The 19,494-nt window shown below is 39.3% G+C and overlaps 1 protein-coding gene across 1 annotated transcript in view; it reads left to right on the top strand.

Moving 5' to 3' along the window:
- Window positions 1-19,494, top strand: part of LOC120316243 (putative bifunctional UDP-N-acetylglucosamine transferase and deubiquitinase ALG13) — a 54,863-nt gene that overhangs the window by 27,685 nt on the left and 7,684 nt on the right. The window contains exons 16-24 of the mRNA XM_039361596.1: window positions 1,154-1,260; window positions 4,682-4,889; window positions 7,314-7,427; window positions 8,761-8,917; window positions 10,176-10,311; window positions 12,229-12,264; window positions 12,369-12,424; window positions 16,291-16,456; window positions 17,640-17,750. Coding sequence (XP_039217530.1) covers window positions 1,154-1,260; window positions 4,682-4,889; window positions 7,314-7,427; window positions 8,761-8,917; window positions 10,176-10,311; window positions 12,229-12,264; window positions 12,369-12,424; window positions 16,291-16,456; window positions 17,640-17,750 — 1,091 coding nt within the window. The remainder of the gene's footprint in view (window positions 1-1,153; window positions 1,261-4,681; window positions 4,890-7,313; window positions 7,428-8,760; window positions 8,918-10,175; window positions 10,312-12,228; window positions 12,265-12,368; window positions 12,425-16,290; window positions 16,457-17,639; window positions 17,751-19,494) is intronic.

Below are 19,494 nucleotides of genomic sequence, written 5' to 3'. Positions count from 1 at the left end.
CGCAAGAGAAATTCTTTGCGGTATGGGAAAAATGGATAAATTTTATACAATATAAATTGGATATAAAAAATATCATTTAGCTTTTTAATAACTTGTATGTAAATTTCAATATTTTATAGATTGTACTTTTTTATATCTCTTCTTTCTTTTTTCTTTTCTTTTTTTATTATGCTTTTTTTACATATATCTTATTGTTAATTACTTTATAAGTTGTTTATGTAAGGTATTTAGATATATTTATGATTTATACTTTTGTAATTTTTTTAAAGATTCTTAAAAATTTTAATTAAGCCTATATTCAGCTCTGGGAAGGTCGGGGGGGATGGAGAGGGAGGGTTAGGGTGGGTGGGTTAGGGTTGTTTTTTTTTCTTTTTCTTTTTGCTTTTTGTAAAAATATTTTAAAAATTTTCAATAAAAAAAAAGGAGAATAATACCTGTAAGTAAATACAATCAGGAGAAATCGACAGTCCTCTAAAAATTTGATGAAAATGGGCTTATTTCTACTATCAGCTTGCATATAATAAAGGCAGTTCTGGCAATTCTTCAGGCTATTTTACTTAAGTTAGTACATAGTTTAACGAAGAGAAGGCTTGGGGGTGACATGATAGCTGTCCTCCAATTATTGAAAGGCTGAAATAGGGGAGATTTATTCTCGAAAGCACCAGAGAACAGAACAAGAAGCAAATGGATGGAGGCTTGTCAGAGGGAGATCCAACTTGGAACCAAGGAGGAATTTCCTGACAGTGAGAAGAACAATTAACCAGGGGAACAGCTTGTCTCCAGAAGTTGTGAATGCTCCAACACTGGACGTCTTTAAGAAGAGATTGGACAACCATGTGTCTGAAATGATATAGGATCTCCTGTGAAGCAGGGGGTTGCTTAACAGGTCCCTCCCAGCCCTATGATTCTGTACTTTGCCTGAGTAACTTAAATAAAGTTAAAACTAATTTAAATTGTAATTGTGACATGAGTCAATTTAGATTAGTGATTGGTATCATTGTGCAAACTTGATCATCTTCGTGTGGAACTCTTGAAGATAAGTAGCCATGGAAGGAACAGTAGTTTTTAATCTTAGATGTCATAAGTCATTATATCATTATGGTTCTAAGGTTTGTTTTGTGATTGTACTATTTTTGGTTGGGATGATGTGTAGGCACGTTGTTCCGTTGGTAAATTTGAAGCCTGTGACTCAAGTCAATCCACTTCCTGCCTGGAATGTGATGTCCAATAGAAAAGGAGGAAGTTATCAGAAGATACCAGGTGGGTACACCCATAGGTAAAGACAGTAATGGGATGGTTGGATAGGAGTAGTAATGACGCTTGCAACCTACAACAGTGCTCCAATAGTAGTATAAACCATCACCTTCTGTCTGGAAATGAATTTGTCATCCATTTCCCCATTCTTCATTTCTCTTTGACAATGTTTCTCAACCTTGCCAATTTTTAAGATGGGTGGATTTCAATTGAATTGAAATCTGTCCATCTTAAAGTTGCTAAGGTTGAGAAGCACTGCCCTACTAATTGAAATGCATTGTGACAAGGAATTTCATATTCATGTTTGAGCTAATTTGGGCTAATTGCTTCCCAACTATGGTTTTAGGTGCCATTTCCTCTTGTACATGGTGTTTTATAAGTGCTTTTACTACATATGTGCAGAGTATCTGTGTTGTAAAAGTCTAAACAAATCCCTTCAGGTTAACACTTAAGAACAGATTAAGAGATCACCAAAATGTGAATCCTAAACAAATATCTTATTCCTCTGTTTTGCTGTCATCAATAATTGACTTGTGAGATCCAGTAGATCAAACTTATTAGTAATTCTTTTTTGTTTGTTTGTTTGCTTTTTGAGTTGCTGGACTATCCTGCCATATTTAAGCAATTATAAGGAAAATTCCACCTGAAGTCATATTTGATCCCTGAATTAATCATTTTAAAACACTTGGTTTGGCTAATTAATTAAAGAGAATCAATTTTGAAAACTTTTTATTATTTAAGCATCTCTCTTAAAGGAATATTTACTGTTTATGGTGCTTTATGTGAATTCTAGCTAGATGTTTAATAGGTTACTTTTAAAGAATTTTTTTTCCTCCTGTTTGGAAATATCCTGGTGAAATGCAGACTTAATGCAGATTTAACCAAGTAAAGTTAAACGGATCTAAACATGGATAGATACTGCAATAAAGTTACAGTGACAAAAAAAATCATAAAACTAGATGAGCATTCAGAAAGCAAAGAATATTAAAACCAACCTTCATTAGGTGAACGCATATTTAATCCCTGACATTTTCCTGTGTTAAACTGTAAAAAAAAAAAACTGTAAGGAGTATGTTTTTAGACAATCAAAATATTTTACTGGTGTATAATTGGAAAGTTTTCTCTGCCCAAAAAACAAACAAATTTAAAGTTCACAACCTTTTAAGGGCCTGTTGCAACAAATCTTGCTTCAAGAATTTATCTGTAAGGACCCACCCCACTTTGCATCTTAAGAAGACAGAACTCTTGGAATATTTATTCCAACAGGCATCCTTTATTAAGAGAAAATGGTTGCAGGCGTTCTAGACAAAACTTGGGGGCCAAGCCCTATGGTTCAAGGTTTTAAGGGGTTCCCAGCAACCCCACCCCACCCCACCATCCTTCCAGTGACAATCCCAGGCATTACATTTCCACCCCCTTTTTCCTCACTGCCAGTGGAAGGGAGACTTCAGAGGGGAGTAAATGAAAGCTGATGGCCCCATTGTTATGATTTAGTCTTTTTGGTGGTATCCACTTTCAATCCCTTTGAAGTTGTACCGAAGGAAGTGAGGGCCATAAAACCCCTTTTGTTCACCCCCCTTCCCCTTCATCCTATGACAGAATCCAGAGAAGGCAGAAATGGGGTTTTCCATAGTCGATAACTAGAGATGAAATATAATTGGATTCTGACATTATCATTGTTAATAACTTTAAATGTAGGGCATGCTCAATTTTCTATAAGTAGACACTTCACTTAAAATATCAGCTTTTTTGTACCTTCTAAGAGCATTCCCACTGTCTCCGTTCCCCAAAGATGTGGAACCTAATCTCTAATTGCCATCCTGCAGATCTATTAAACTACTCTTATATCTGAAGAGTTAACTTGAACGGGCTAAAAGAGGTGAGAGTTTGAGTTTTTGGAACATGACACACAAATAATCCATATTGTTTGATTCCAAAAGAAGAGGGTTTTTTTTAAAAAAAATGTCCTTAAGCTTATCTTTAACACTTTTTTTCTATAAGGATTAAGAAAAACCTCATCCAGTGCATGTTATGAAAGTTTTCAATTAAAAAGGTTCTTAATAGCTGAAAAGTTAATAAGCAATTTCCAAAAGTGATTAAGAAATAAGGCTTGGCAGAACTTTGTGTCCCTAAGGCCACACTGAGATTGTGAGCTTGGTGGAAACCATTCAACTCCCAGCCGCTTAACTTACGAGTCGGCTGCAGAAACCTCAGTTCCTGCAATTTACCCATGAGGAGCACCAATACAGAGTGCAAATGGGGGATCTCACAATCTCTCCTTTATCCAGAGAGGTTTGGCTGTCTGATCACCCATGTCTGCTCTGCTGCCTCAGACATCTTGTTTGCCATGAATTCTTACTGGACTTCCTTGCGTGTTGTTTGAACAAAAATATTTCAGAAAAAAAAATGTTGTGAAACAGTAAAAACTAATGTTTACTTCAGAGAAATAAGGGCAATAGCTGGGTAAAACCTGATCAATTTTAATTAACTAAAGGTCAATAGCCTACATAATGTGATTTTTTTTTACCTCAACACTTTGTGCAAGACACTGTTTTGTATGTAGTTGATTATTTTAAAGCTAATAACCTATACAGTATACAAATATATTCCAATTCCTTAATTCTTCATATTCTCATTCTCTCTCTCTCTCTCTCTCTCTCACACACACACACACACACACAAACACACAGAGAGAGAGAGAGAGAGAGATATTTTAGTAACCAACTGAGAACAACCAGGAGCATTTCAACCTTTTCTTAAGAATTTTCTAAATAGAAAACCTAAATAGGTTCATTAACTAACCTCTACTTGTTAGAAAATGCAGACACCATCGGTATATTATTCATGTGTGTTAGTTTACTTGGGTGTATATCCCCAAACATGGATGATTAAAAAAAAAAAACAAGAAGGAAAAGTCCAGTTTTAAATAAAACAGAGCATTTGTACTGTTCCACGGCAGCTTTTCCTAAAATCGTTCTAAATTTTTCCCTTCCTGACCCCAGCACTGTTTTATTCCCCCCCCCCCCAAAAAAAATAACCCAGAAAAAAAGTTGTAAAAATAAGAAAGCTGACCCATTTGTCCCAAAGGTGCTTTTTCAAAAGGCAACTGGACTTTGTTTTTCCATGAAGACATGTCACTTCTCATCCAAGAAGCTTCTTCGGTTCTGACTGTTCAGGTGACCCTGAGGACACAGATAAGCCTCCAAGTGGCCTCAAATCCTTCCATCCTCCACCATTCAGTCCGAACTGAAGAAGCTTCTTGGATGAGAAGCGAAACATCTTCAAGGAAAAACAAAGGAAGTCCACTTGCCATTTGAAAAAGCACCTTTGGGACGACGATGAACTGAAGGACTGAGAACCTCCATAGATGTTGACCCAGTTGTACACCCCCTTCAGTCTATCTTCCTCTTCTTAACTTCTCTTCCAGATATGGATATAAAAACACGGAAGAAGCTGTTCAAGAAAGTACACGGAAAGGAAGTGTACATGACGGTGGCTTACAGCAGAGGCCACCCTATCCTGCCTCCTCGTCTGCAGCACAGCTCGCCTATGGTCCACTGCTCTCCGAACGGACATATAAATCCATACGATCATTACCATTTTCAGAGAACTGGCCGGGGATATGGAACGTCAAGGTAAGGAGATTGGCAATCGATTCCCCACTTTTCACCCTTAGGCAACTCAGAGATGGTGGTCTTGCTGATTTCGGCCATCAGCATCACCCTGACTTGAGCATCATAGTGTCATAAAATATCCCCAGAGCTACATGGAACTTCTGAACACCGTCCCCTGTTTCTGCAGCCTTTATTCTCACCCCTTTCCCTTGCAGGTTAGAAAGGAATATTTTAACTGAAGCGTATGTATGGATACAGTAGTACAGATAGTCCTTGACTTAAACAACAGTTCATTGTTGACTGTTCAAAGTTACAACTGACTTAGGACCGTTTTCACCACTACAACCTTTGCAGCATCCCCATGGTTGCTTGTCAAACTTCAGATGCTTAGCAACTGGCATGTACTTAGGACAGTTGCAGCGTCCTAGGTTCATGTGATCCCTTTTTGTGATCTTCTGACAAGCAAAGCCAATGGGGAAGCCAAATTCACTGAACAACCGGGTTACTAGCTTATCAACTGCAGTTAGCGACTTGTGGCAAGAAAGGTCGTAAAATGGGGCAAAACTCACTTAGCAACAGAAAATTGGGGCTCCATTGTGGTTATAAGTCGAGGACTACGTATACTTGCTTAATGGCCGTTCGTTCATCAACCAAGTTATGACGGCACTGAATGAAAAGGCTTATGGGCTCTCCTCGAAGTCCTGTCCATCATAGCCTCCCCATGGTCACGTGATGTCACACTTTGCAACCAATCCTGGTTCCAATTACTCTCGTTAAGCGAGAACTATTTGTAGTAATGATCAGAAGGGTGATTAGATTTGCAGAGGGTATTTGCTAGCCTGCTAAACCATAATTTCATGCACCTAATTCATTTGTAATTTGGGTTCATACACTCCCTTCTTCCAAAGCTGCATTCTCTAAATTAATGCTATGTCCAGACTAGGAGAACTTTTAATTTAAAGAAACAGTGAAAGTGAAGTGCTCTCATTCTCTCCCCCTCCCCAACTAATATGACCTTACAGAGGGGAAGTACCAGATGATTTTTAGTGGACTCATAAACCCAGAAATGAAAGAATAGAATAGAAGAGAAGAGAACTAAAATAAGAAGAGAATAGAACTAAAATAAGAAGAGAATAGAATTAAAATAAGAAGAGAATAGAATTAAAATAAGAGAAGAGAAAAGAAAAGAATGTAGAAAAGAATATAGAATAGAATAGAATTAAAATAAGAATAGAATTAAAATAAGAATAGAATAGAATAGAATTAAAATAAGAATAGAATAGAATTAATATGAATAGAAGAGAAGAGAAAGGAATGTAGAAAAGAATATAGAATAGAACTAGAACAGAACAGAACAGAATAGAATAGAATAGAATAGAATAGAATAGAATAGGACAGCTTTATTGGCCAAGTTTGATTAGACACAGAAGGAGTTTGTCTCCAGTGTAAAAGCTCACAGTGTACATACAGTACAAGCAACAAGTGATAAATCGTGATTATAATCATAAAATACATTCATCATAAATCGTAAGATACAACACTCAGTGATGGTCATAGGATATTAAATAAGTAGTCAACATAAATCATGCTGGGATTCCAAATAATTAATATAAATTATAAGATATGAGCAACAAAGTTATAGTCCTAAGAAGATAAGGAATAGGTAATAGGAAGGCAGTTTGACAGTGTTGTGGGCATTTGTTGTTTAGCAGAATGATGGAATGGGGGGAAAACTGTCCTTGTGTTTAGCTGTTTTGGCACACAATGTCCTATAGCGTTGCCTTGAGGGAAGAAGTTGAAACAGCTTATGTCCAGGATGTGAGAAGTCAGCTCATCTAGGAAACCCCAGAGCTGCAAACAAAATTGGGAAGATGAAAAGATATCAAAGGCAACAACACCAGCAAATACTTTCTGTACTGTTGCCAAGAAAGCCCTGTTTATTTATTAAATCTCTACACCACCCACGTCTGTGGATGGTTGTCTTATCAAGTCATTGGAAGTCGAGGTGGACTTGACAATGTTCTTGACTTTTACTCAAGTGAGATTTGGTACAGTTGACATGCAATTAAAAATGTCTGTGGAGATTCTCAGTCATCCAGGTCCTGGTTGTCCCAAAGGTGCTTTTCCACCAGGCAACTGGACTTCGTTTTTCCTTGAAGATGTTTCGCTTCTCATCCAAGAGGCTTCACTTCTCCAGAACTGAAGAAGCTTCTTAGATGAGAAGTGAAATGTCTTCCAGGAACATGCTGGATGGAAGAGAAATGCCGGACCTTCCCCAGTTTGTACACACTTGCACAGTGCCAAACGATAGCTGAGCCTGAACTCCTTTGCAGCCTCTTCACTCATGGACATGTTAACACAGATACTTGAATGGTGCTAGTTAAGAGTCCACCTTGAGCCTTCTAAATTCGTAGTTACTCTGCTTTTTTGTCCTTTGAAATGTAGGGGATCTGCCCGATTTATAAACAGGAACAACATCACTGGGCCAGAAATAGCATTTTATCCTAGTCCAGGAAAGAGATGTTATCAGAGCTATGATAACTTCTCATATAGATCACGGTAAGTAATTGTAACCCTATTGTTTTAATCCAGTACACTAGGCGGTCAGTGTAAAACCTTATAGTTGTAATCCAGTACACGAATCCAGTACACTAGGCAGTAAATGTTATTCCTCAGCTATCGTTTGGGGTCAGCTGACTTCAGACTTCAGATTTTCTCTTGGTGAAAAGACAACACTGGGAGAAATTTTTGAACCTGTCCTATACAGGTAGTCCTCAACTTACAACAGTTTAGTGACCAAAGTTACAACGGCGCTGAAAAAAGTGACTTGTGACCATTTTTCACACAACTGTTGTAGTATCCCCAGGGTCACATGATTTACATTCAGATGACTAGCATTGATGACGGTCGCAATGTCTCGTAGACACGGGATTCCCCCTTTGTGACGTTCTGACAAGCAAAATCAATGGGGAAACCAGATTTGCTTAGCAACCGTGTGACTAACTTAACAACTGGAAGTGATTGGCCTAACAACTGTGGCTAAACAAGTTGTAAAATGGGGCAAATTGCACTTAACAAATGTCACTTAACAGATTCCTCACTTGACAGCATAAATTGAGGGTCCAATTGTTATCGTAAGTCGAGGACTATCTGTACTGAGGTGGATTATCTGTTAACTTTCTCCAACCGCTGGGAGATGAAATTATTTCCCTAGCTAGGTTTCACAACAGCCTTTGATGGGACCTGTGAGTTCCTACCTATAAAAATACTTTTCTGTTGTTGTCCTAGTTCCTCTAAGCAGGGGTCTTCAAACTTGGCAACTTTAAGACTTGTGGACTTCAACTCCCAGAATTCCTCAGGGCTGGCTGAGGAATTCTGGAAGTTGAAGTCCACAAGTCTTAAAGCTGCCAGGTTTGAAGACCCCTGCTCTAAGCTTTTCAGCTCCAGGGATGCAGCTTTCTGTATCCTTTGGAGCAATGTTAAAGCATTTCCAACCGAGACATTTTTCAGAACAATCCAAGATCCCAGCCGCTTCAGGTTCCGAGCAGCTGCTTTGTTGATGCAGCAGGCCAGGGACACGTTATGTGAATCTTAGCTGCAAAAAATGCCAGCCTGGTAACAATTGCACACAAATGTCCGTTAGTCCTGTAGATGCAGTTGTAGGCATTTTCTTCCAAATGTTTTAGACCAGGGGTCTTCAAACTCGGCATTTTTTTGACTCATGGACTTCAACTCCCAGAATTCCTAGCCAGTGTGCCTGGCTGAGGAATTCTGGGAGTTGAAGTCCATGAGTCATAAAAGGGCCAAGTTTGAAGATCCCTGTTTTAGACTTAGAATATACGGCGGTGGTGGTTATGGTCATGACATTTTAACCTATTGATTGTTCTGGAAGTTCATACAGCCGTAGTCGCAGACAGATGCAGTGTGTTAATAAGGAATGCCAGTATGGATTTTCACCTGAGAATGGAGAAGAGCCTCGAGGTGTGGAAGAAACCATCACTTTTTATGAGATTGAAGAAGGGGATGATGCAAATTTTCCTGCTTTGCCTGTAAGTCCTGGAGCTGCATTAATTTGAAAAGTGTGCCAAAGTAAATATTTTACAAGTAGGCAGCAAGATAAGTTGGGCAAGGTAAATCAAGCGAAAAGTTCACAAGTCTTAAAGTTGCCAACTTTAAGTTGTCAACCCCTACGATAGTGCTGGATTAAATAGCCTTGAATTAATTGAGCAGGCTCTAGATTAATCAAGCAGGCTCTAATAATCAAGTTTGGTTAAATCCTCATTATGGGAAAAGATCAATCTACACAGATGAAATATAATTGCAAAGCCTCAGGCTCTCAATTTTCTTCACGGGATTAACATTTATTAATAGAGTGGTGCTCAACAAAATTGTTTAAAAGGGTTAATTGTACAAAGGGAACAGAATTGCTGCTTTAACGGTATCTCTTGAAGGTGTAAATGTGTGTTGGCAAATCTTATTTTGGAGATAATAACAATAATAAAACCTTCAGGGCAATTTCTGCTGTCATAAAATTGAATTTAGGGATTTCAAAAGTGCCAAAACAAGAGATTTTCTGCTTATGTCAGAAACCCGAAATGAGGTTTTTGTACATGAGGATTTTTTTACCGCTTGCTTTTGCCCTTTCTGCCCTTATTTCTGCACCAGTTTTTAAAAATAAATTCTAAAAGCTATATAATATATATATATATATATATATATATATATATATATATATATATATATATATATATATATATGAGGTTTTCGCGGGGGGTTTGTATGTAGGTCTTTGGTTGTTCGGGTTTTCTCCCGCGTAAAATTGGAAGTGTCTTGGCGACGTTTCGACGAAGTCCCATTCGTCATCTTCAGGCTGGTGTTTTCAGCTTCGTGCTTCGAGCAGCTCGAAGCACGAAGCTGAAAACACCAGCCTGAAGATGACAAATGGGACTTCGTCGAAACGTCGCCAAGACACTTCCAATTTTACGCGGGAGAAAACCGAACAACCAAAGACCTACATATATATATATATATATATATATATATATATATATATATATATATATAATATATATATATATATATATATATAATATATATATATATATTCCAAATTAAGAAAGACTAGCAAGCTGTTTCGTAAACCTCTTTTTAGAATCATGCTGTGTATTTCCGACTGTCTCATATCTATTGAAATCTAGTGCACATATTCTATATTACTGGGGTTAGAAGGAAATGCTGAAACTGTGCTGCATATTTGCAATAAGGTGAAAGCATAAATGTTGATAAATAATCTGACTTGTTTCTCAGAAGCGGGGCAACCCAGCTCCAATAGTTCCAGCTCCTGCAGGATTCTGGGTAACAAGAAGGACTTCAAATTCTGTCCCACCAAATAAACCAGGGCTGAATAATTCAGAAGAAGAAGTAGAAGAACCAACTGATACTGGTAAGGATAAACACAGAATAATACTAGCAGTAGCACTTAGACTTATATACCACTCCACAGTGCTTTACAGCCCTCTCTAAGTGGTTTACAGAGTCAGCTTGTTGCCCCCAATAATCTGGGTCCTCATTTTACTGACCTTGGAAGGATGGAAGGCTAGGTCAACCTTTGGACTGCTGGCAGTTGGCAGTCAGCAGAATTAGCCTGCAGTACTGCATTCTAACCACTGCACCACCAGGTAAGAATAGGATAGGCTAGGGTAGGCTAGGGTAGGGTAGGGTAATAGAATAGGAATAGGAATAGTACTTCCATACTACTTCACAGTTCTTTACAGCCCTCTCTAAGCAGTTTACAGAGTCAGCCTATTGCCCCCAAAATCTGGGTCGTCATTTTACCATCTTGGGAAGAATGGAAGGCTGAGTCAACCTTTGAGCTGGTCAGGATCAAACTGCCGAACTGCTGGCAGCCAGCAGTCAGCAGAATTAGCCCGCAGTACTGCATTCTAACCACTGCGCCACCACTTTCCAACTCGTTCTGTGTTGTAAGTTGTACAGGTAGTCTTCAAATTACAACTGTAATGGAGCTGTCCCATTATGGTGGTAAGTCGTAATGGTCATAAATGACAGGTACTTCTAATGTTACAACATTTTTTTGTGGCAATTGTGAAGTGAATGCCACAGCTGTTAAGCAAACACCATGACTGTTATGCGAACTAATGGTTTGCTATGGGCACAGGGTTTTTTTTTTTAGAAAACTGGAAGTAACTACCGGTTTTCAGCAAAACTGTTGTAAAACGTGCTCACACGATTGTGGGGTGCTTCAAATGTCCATGTTGCGAAGCACCCAAAGTAAAATCATGTGACCATAAGGGGAGCGCCCGTCGGATCTTCAGATCCCAGTTTTAAGTCCTCTATCACAGGTAGGGTGTAACTTTGAATAGTTGCTAAGCAACCATTTGTAAGTCCAGGATCTTACTGTTCAGACTTACCAACTTCAAGAGAACTTTTGTGAATTGTGCCAGCTCATAACTATTAAAGCAAAATTCGGCCTTCTGCCAGGGTTACTGTTTCATTTCTTTCATAAAGTTTGGGACATTGATTAGGAGTTTTTTTTAAAAAAGTCATTAAAAAATTCTTCGCAGAAGCCTCCCAGCTTGAAATGGAACATGCCGTTATTTTTCAGAATGGATGTGATCTGAAAATTTCAGTATGTACAATTGCAGGCACCAGTGGTTTTTTTCATTATTTCAAAAATGTGTTCTCAGTTAGACTCTAGACCTGGCATAGCCTGAATGTTAATAAGTTCAGATGCATCTGTTACCTTTCCAAAATTGATAACTATGCCAAACGTTTGAAGTACTTTGCAGTCATGATCCTTGCATGTTTTTCTAAGCATTTAGAAACTCATTTTTATTTTGAATTGATTTTATATGTTGATTGACAATTTATGTCGAGCTCAGTTGTGGCCATAGGTCTGTTGTAGTCCTTGGAGAAAAGGTTTCTTCTTTCCAGCAAATATGCTATCCTAAAACTTTTGACTACATCTAGTTATTTTTGTGGGGTTTTATATAGACGGGTTAGATGCCAGCATAGCAACTTGAACTTTGCTGAATTTGTATCTGGCGAATGTTTTGCACAGATTAAAAAAAAAAATGAAACAATAGTATGGCAAATGTTGTTACCATATTCCATGGTTTAAGCCTTTTCATCTCCCGAATTTTCCAATCGGAATTGAAATTTGGGGATTGTGGAATTTGAAGCTTAAGGCACGGGGAGAAATTCGTATAAAGATTTTTGCATAATTACATGACTCTAAAATGTAAGGCTGGGTTTTCATTCTTTCTCTTGGAATTGTTTATTTTACATGAGATTTACTTCCGATATGTATCTCTAATAGTGCACTTATCCTCTGCTTTTCAAGGAGAATACCAAGAAGATTATTTATATACTCCTCCAGGTGAGACTAGAGTCTTTCTCTAAAAGTCTACTTCATAATTTGATTGTTTTTGTTAGTAAATAATCACTGGTGCTTTCAATGTCATATTTCTCCCTGCTTTCCAGACCCAGAGTGTGAAGCAACTACAGTATTTAATGCAACTGAATCTACTGCAAATTTGGTAAGAACATTAAAAACATTGAAATTAGCACGTTCAGAATCTGTTAGAACCTAAAGGAGATATGAAAGCAATTTCCAACCTTGGCACTGTCATATAATACCTGTTGTGATAGTAGTCCTTGAATTGGGCAAATTTCTACCAATCTGCCCAAAATAATGAAAATGGTGCTTGCTCAGGTGATGGGTGTGCAAAATAGTTGTCACTTTTCCAATTTAGTAGTGGCTCAGTTGCTAATGTTGGAAAGGGTCTAGGATAGGGGTAGGCAACCCTGGCTCTTTTATGATTTGTGGACTTCAACTCCCAGAATTCCTGAGCCAGCATGTCTCAGCTTAGAAACCTCTCCCTTTCCCCTCAGCATGGCTGGCTCAGGAATTCTGGGAGTTGAAGTCCACGAGTCATAAAAGAGCCAAGGTTGCCTATCCCTGGTCTAGGACAACTTAGCATGATCGGCTTACTGTGGCCAACTCATCACCATCAAGTCACCTCTGCCAACTCACCATTGCCAAGTCGTCAGACAATTCAACAAAGCCAATTTGCCATGTGGACAACTCGCCGCCAAACGGCCTGAACACCACTGCTGCTCTGCACTGTGCTCACATATTCACTCACCCACCAGCCTGGCTCTCCCTCCACATTCACTCACTTGCCCAACTGGCTCTCCCTTCAACCACCTTGGTGAGTTGCCCCAACAGTGAGTAGGCCATGTTGAGTTCTCCTACAACAACTTGGTGGTGGCGAGTTGGCCGTGGCAAGCTGGCTGTACCAAGTTGTCCCATTCTGTGTTGAAAGACATCTTGGTAAGGAATCAAATTATAAACAAGCCATAAACCATAAACAAGCCTGTTTTCTCACTGCCTGTTCTAAAGATAACAAAATGGTGTTCTTAGCTACCATTCCAGTAAGTAGAACCTGGTTTGATGGGGATTTTTATTATTGGTCTCATTTTTGGATCTGACTTATGGAACAGATGATAATTTGATTTTAACGTTTTACAAAATGGGAGAGCCTGTGTGTTTATTGGATTTGTTAGCAATGGTAAGATCGTAATCATACAGCTTAAAACACTAATCGGTTTCTTAGCCAGATGGTTTTTATGTGTAGCGGAAATTTTATGAAGCGGAAATTTATTAACCTCATGTATAAAGAATGTTATATCATCTGCAACAAAAAGTGTTAAACAATGTAAGAGTGAGGGAGAGAAACACTAGATCTTATAGGAAAAAAATATCTATTGGATAAAACAGATTCACTTAATGACACTACCATCCCTTAGTGACCACCATGAAAAAGATAATTAGCATGTCATTCTTAATGACAGCAAAGTCTTGCAACTCTAATTCCGGGCTCAAATACTTTCATAAGTTGAGGACTACCTGTATAATAGCAGTTTTGTTGATCTGCTGGCTAATTTACTGTCTGAGGGTTTAGCTCCACTTTTCTGAATGTTTCTCTGTTTATAAGTGAGATGTCCAGTTGTGGCCAATGAACATGCCAGCAAAGCAATCTGATGCATCTTGTTCTTCCTCCCTGCACGTGGCTTCCAAAGCTAGCTGACATGATAAATGTACCTAGTTTAGTACAAAAAGATAACCGTTGGGTTGTGATGGAGATGAAATGCTGGGTCCATAGTTCAAAGATATAACTAAAGGAGACTATTTGTAGCTCAGGGTTGAAATGAAGGGGTCCATGGTGTTCTTTGAGCTTGGTTGTTTCCTTGCAGATGTTTCATGGCCCAACTAGGTAACATCATCAGTGCTAGCAATGAAGATGTTATCAAGTTTGGGTAATGAAATGTCTGCAAGAAAACAAGCTCAGAGAGCACCATGGACGCCACGTAGTTCAGAGAACCTCACAGGAACTGCCTACTGAGGAACTTTCTGGGCTCAAGACTTTATTGACCTACTGCCTTCTAGATATGCATGTTCTCTGGAAATCATAGGCCTTGAAGTCCAGAACATTTGAACAGCACCAATTTTGAGCAAAACAGGATTACAGAAACCATGGTTTGAAAGTAGCTGAAGATCGGGACACAAATCCTTGAGGTGGATTTGGATAATGGAATTTGACAGAAAACAAAATTCAGAGTTTGGCACAAGACGTCTAAATTCAAAGACCTGGCCACTTTCATCTCTCTGAACACTCTTTTAATAGCTCCTGTTTTTCATTAGCCCAAGTGACCCTTTAATAACATAGCATAAGGTTGATTCTCATCTCTCCCACTCTTTCTTTTTTAAATGAATGGTGTAGTAGTCTCTGCAGGATGCAGGAACAAATTGTGTCTCTTCTCAGAAAGCAGCTACCTCCTTCAGTTACTCTCAGAAAGTACATTTTTCTGAGGACATAACTTGGTGTCAAGAAGAGTTTCACGGTCTTGAAGATCCGCAAAGTGTTCATAAAAATTACATTTTAACTTTGATAAAAGAAATGAAACATTTAGCTAACTCAAATGGAAATTCACTGTTGTATTTCTCCCAAAAGTTTTCTTCAAGACTCCAGTGCAATGTTTCTCAGCCTCAACATCTTTAAGATATGTGGATCGTATTATATAAAATATGGTGAGCAATAAGGATGATTATGGGCCCAGAGGCTAAAACACATGAAGAACGATTGCCGGGATGGAGTATGTCTAGTCTAGTGAAGAGAAGAACTAGGGGAGACATGATAGACGTATTCCAATATTTGAGGGGCTCCTACAAAGACGAGGGGGTCAACCTATTTTCCAAAGCACCAAAGGGCAAGACAAGAAGCAATAAATGGAAGCTAATCAAGGAGAGAAGCAACCTAGAATTAAGAAAATTCCCAACAGTGAATGGCTTTTCTCCAGAAGTTGTGAATGCTCCAACACTGGAGGTTATCAAGAAGTGACTGGACAGCCACTGGTCTGGAATGGTCTAGGACAAGGGTAGGCAACCTCGGCTCTTTTATGACTCATGGACTTCAATTCCCAGAATTCCTGAATCAGCATGGCTCAGCTTGGAAACTCTCCCTTTCCCCTCAGCATAGCTGACTCAGGAATTCTGGGAGTTGAAGTCCATGAGTCATAAAAGAGCCGAGGTTGCCTACCCCTGGTCTAGGATCTCCTGCTTGAGCAGGGGGTTGGACTAGAAGACCTCCAAGGTCCCTTCCAACTCTGTTATTCTGTTACAATTCCCAGAATTTGCTAGCAGGGAAATTCTGCATCATAAAGTTGCTGAAGTTGAGAAACACCGCTTCAGTGTTTAATGCAATTTTAGGAAAAAGATATTACCTTCAAGGGGATTAATCACAGCAATTTTTTTGATCATAGGATTTAGTTACTTTCTCTGCCATATCATTCAAAGACCAAATGTAACGTTTGTCTCTTCCTCAGCAACCCTACCCCCCCAACCCAGCTGCTTCAAACCTGTGTCATTTATACAACCACGGTGATTTCTTAACGGCCAGAGTGGTTGGAAGAAAAATAGGAAAATTGCTAATGTTTTGTATCGCATTTCATTGCAAACGGTGCTTTTTTTTTACAGAAGACATCTGTGTAATTCACCTCGGAAAATTCATATTCCATCAGGCTGATAAACTTTAGGATGTTTTAAAATAAAAGTCCCTTGGCCCATTATGACATTCGGATAAGAGCTTTAGAAGTGAATTTTTGCCCGTTAATTATTTATTTGTTTATTAGAAGAATTGCTTATTTATTAATTGTATACACAGCTTATTTCACTCGCCACGCATGCTGATAATGCTAAACTAAAGTTTATCGTTGAACCCAAATACTTAAATTGAAATCTGTTAACTGCATCAGAAGATACTTCATATGCAAAATCATTTGGTCCCGGGGTGTTTTGTGTTTGAATTTCACCATTTGGCAAAAAGATGCTTCTCTTTCATAGGTCATGGTAAATTCTGCCATTATATCCAGTGCTTCCTGTGTGAATTCGGCTCCGACTACCATTTTCTCCTCCACCTGTAGTGCTTCAACTCAAGTCACTATCACTGCGTCTACCCCCCAGAATGCTGTGCCACCAATCTTAGTAACCCCTTCTGTGGGAAGACCAGGTAGAGTATTCAATTCATTTCAGGAATTTCTGGAGAACGCTTTGAGTTTATGGTTCCTGGCCACCAAGTGGCTTTTGAATCAGAATAGTTGTTTAGCCTTCAGATGGCATTGAAGTAAGTTCACTTGATCCTCTGGAGGAGTCAAATGTATTTAGGCTTACAGGGAAGAAGAACAATTAATCAATGGAACAGCTTGTGGGTGCTCCACCACTGGAGGTTTTCAAGAGAAGGTGGACAACCCTTTGTCAAGGGTAGGCTGAGAAGACCTCAAAAGTCCCTTGCAACCCTATGATTCTAAGTCAAATCCTTCAGAATGGAGGCTTTTTAAGGAGCTGGTTATACTGTGTTTTTTCCTCTATGCATGCAAAATTTTGACTTCATTCCATATTTCAGAAAAGTGGTTCTTAACCTTTTTGAACGAATCGCCCCCTTGAGCCAATGAGGAAGTTGTCATCGCCCCCCTCCCCCAACACAACCTCTCAATCACAACATAGGAAATAATTCTTCAATTTATGCAAACACTTTTTTTGGTTTCTTTAAAATTGTCATCAGGACATATCGATGCAAATAATTTATTTCCAGTCTTTTTCCCCATATTTCCCATATTCTGGCCAATGGCGCACCACTGTATGGGTAGAGGCTGCTGTGCAACGCGCATGAAGATAAGCGATGCGTCTTCACATATGTACGGCATTCTGTACTGAAGCTAGCTGGAGGAACATTTGAAAACACAATTCAATCCACTAATAGCGAGCGATCTGATGTTTTTGTATGACAGATATACAACCATTCACTGTACGAAAAAGTCTCAAAAGTGTTCCCAAAACTCCTCGCTCCATCGCCCCCATATCGCCCCCTTTTCATTCCATCGCCCTCACATCGCCCCTTTTCATTCCATCGCCCCCCTGAAAAATGAAATCGCCCCCTGGGGGGCAATATCGCCCAGGTTAAGAACCACTGTTTTAGAAGATACCTGGCAGAGACAGCGAATTGAGATCTGTTTCAGTTCTCAGTTTGACTGGATTGTTAATCTGGATTGTTGATCCAAATTAAATTCATTTCGGGAACACTGAGAGGGATTAGATTTTCCCAATGGATCCATTACATAAAGGTTAAGGTCTGTTTTATGGATCCCACTGCTTTCGGAATTAATTTAACATTTCTCTCCCCACTTTTTAAATAGTTGTATCAGTGTATCAGTCACCTCCCCTTCCTCCAGTGAGTGACGTGGGGGAAAATGGCAATATTACACCCCCTTATTCTTGTGATCCAAGTGGAAATGACCTGCCTAGAGGTAAGATACCATTTTCTCTGACGTGTGGGAGTAATTTTAGCTGCATAAAATGAATCGGTTCTAGAGATGCTTATGGAATTACATTTTATTATATGCATTAACTAGTTTGGACTATCCAGATGAAAGGACAACGTGGGACTTCATTATCGTGGCAGGTTTTAAATGCCAGAAACCTCTGATTCAGTTATTTTGGCTTGGAGAAATGCTTCAAAATATTTTTTAAAGGCATATTTTTGTAAGAGTATGCATTTAAGATATGTAGCCATATTAAATGTGCTTTTGCTTAACTGCTTTGACAAGGGAAACATAATCATGGATGTATCCAAGTATTTGGAATACAAATCGAAACAGATCATCTGGTTGTGTCTCTTTCTAAGCCTGGTGTTGGTACTCTCTGAATTTCCCTGGTGTAAGAAACTATACATCAAACACATTACAGGAGGAATGGATTAGGAAAGTGAACTCTAATTATATGTTTCTTCCTTTTCCACCCCCCCCCCCCAAAAAACATTGAGGCTGTTCTGCAAAGAAAACTAGAGTTTTAGTAGGAACTCCATGATTTTAGAGTTGTCATCCAGCTGAAGTCTGCAAATATTGAGGTAATGACCATTAGTTCAGCGACTTGAATGTCATGGTAGCGCTGAATTACTGGTATTTATGACCGCTCGTCAGAGTTTTGGCCACTGCAGCATCCCCACAGTCAACACGGTTGTGATTTCTGACATTCCCTGAGAGCATCCCAGAAACAAAGTCAAGAGGGAAAGCCCATGGGAAGTCAGAGGTTGCAATCACAAGAGGTCCTCGCTTGACAATCCATGCGCTCCTTGCTTAAAAAGAGCCTGCTCAGATAATAAGGACCTGCCTCAGCTATCTCCTCGGGAAAGCGTGACTCATGGAAACAAGCATGGTTTCCAAAGGATCTTTGACTGACAGACAGGGATTGCAGAGAGGTCAGGCGGAATCTGAAGTTCCTGCACAAAAATTAATGATGTTAACTTCTCATTGTCCAACAACACCTCATTGCCCCAGTCCAGAGGTAGGCAACCTTGGTTCTTTTATGACTCATGGACTTCAACTCCTAGAATTCCTAAGCCAGCATAGCTGGCTTAGGAATTCTGTGAGTTGACAAGTCATAAAAGAGCCAAGGTTGCCTACCCTTGCCCCAGTCCATCAGAAGCCAGTCAACTGGTGTGAAGTTGTTGTGAGAACTCTGAGCCGAAAAGGTGATAACAAGTTGTTCTCTGGTGCCGGGGGGCCTTGGTAAGAGGCAGGAGTTAGCCAGAAAGAAGTCAAACCAGAGGGCCCTGAGTCAAACCATCCCCCTCCCCAATTCCCATGCAGAAACATCAGTGTGAAAGCAGAAACAATACAGAAACAAACAGAGCTTCCCCCCTTCCCTCAGAATGGCAGCATCCTGGAAGGGCCCTGACAAGGTCTCTTAGCGATGGCAGTTCTGATCCCCATTGCCATTGTACGCTGAGGGCTAGCTGCACAGAGTGGGTCAGGAATTGGCTGTAATCAAAATAAATTGGAAGCTAGGTACAGGACTATCTGCTTGCCTCAATTCTATATTTGCAAAGAGAAGGTACATTGTGTGCTGTGTTAGATTTTTAAAAGGGTGTCACACTACTGACCACGCTTTGAAATGTCAATGTTTATAAATATAAGTATAATTTGTAAATAGAATGTATGTTGTGTGTTGTGTTAAATTTTTAAAAAAGGTACAATGCTCTGAAGTGTTGGT

This window comes from Crotalus tigris, unplaced genomic scaffold, assembly GCF_016545835.1.
Source record: "Crotalus tigris isolate CLP2741 ecotype Arizona unplaced genomic scaffold, ASM1654583v1 scf7180000019309.743544, whole genome shotgun sequence".
In the NCBI taxonomy this organism is placed as follows: domain Eukaryota; kingdom Metazoa; phylum Chordata; class Lepidosauria; order Squamata; family Viperidae; genus Crotalus; species Crotalus tigris.
Note: the sequence above shows the minus strand (reverse complement) of the source record. Positions and strands in the feature narration are given on the sequence as shown.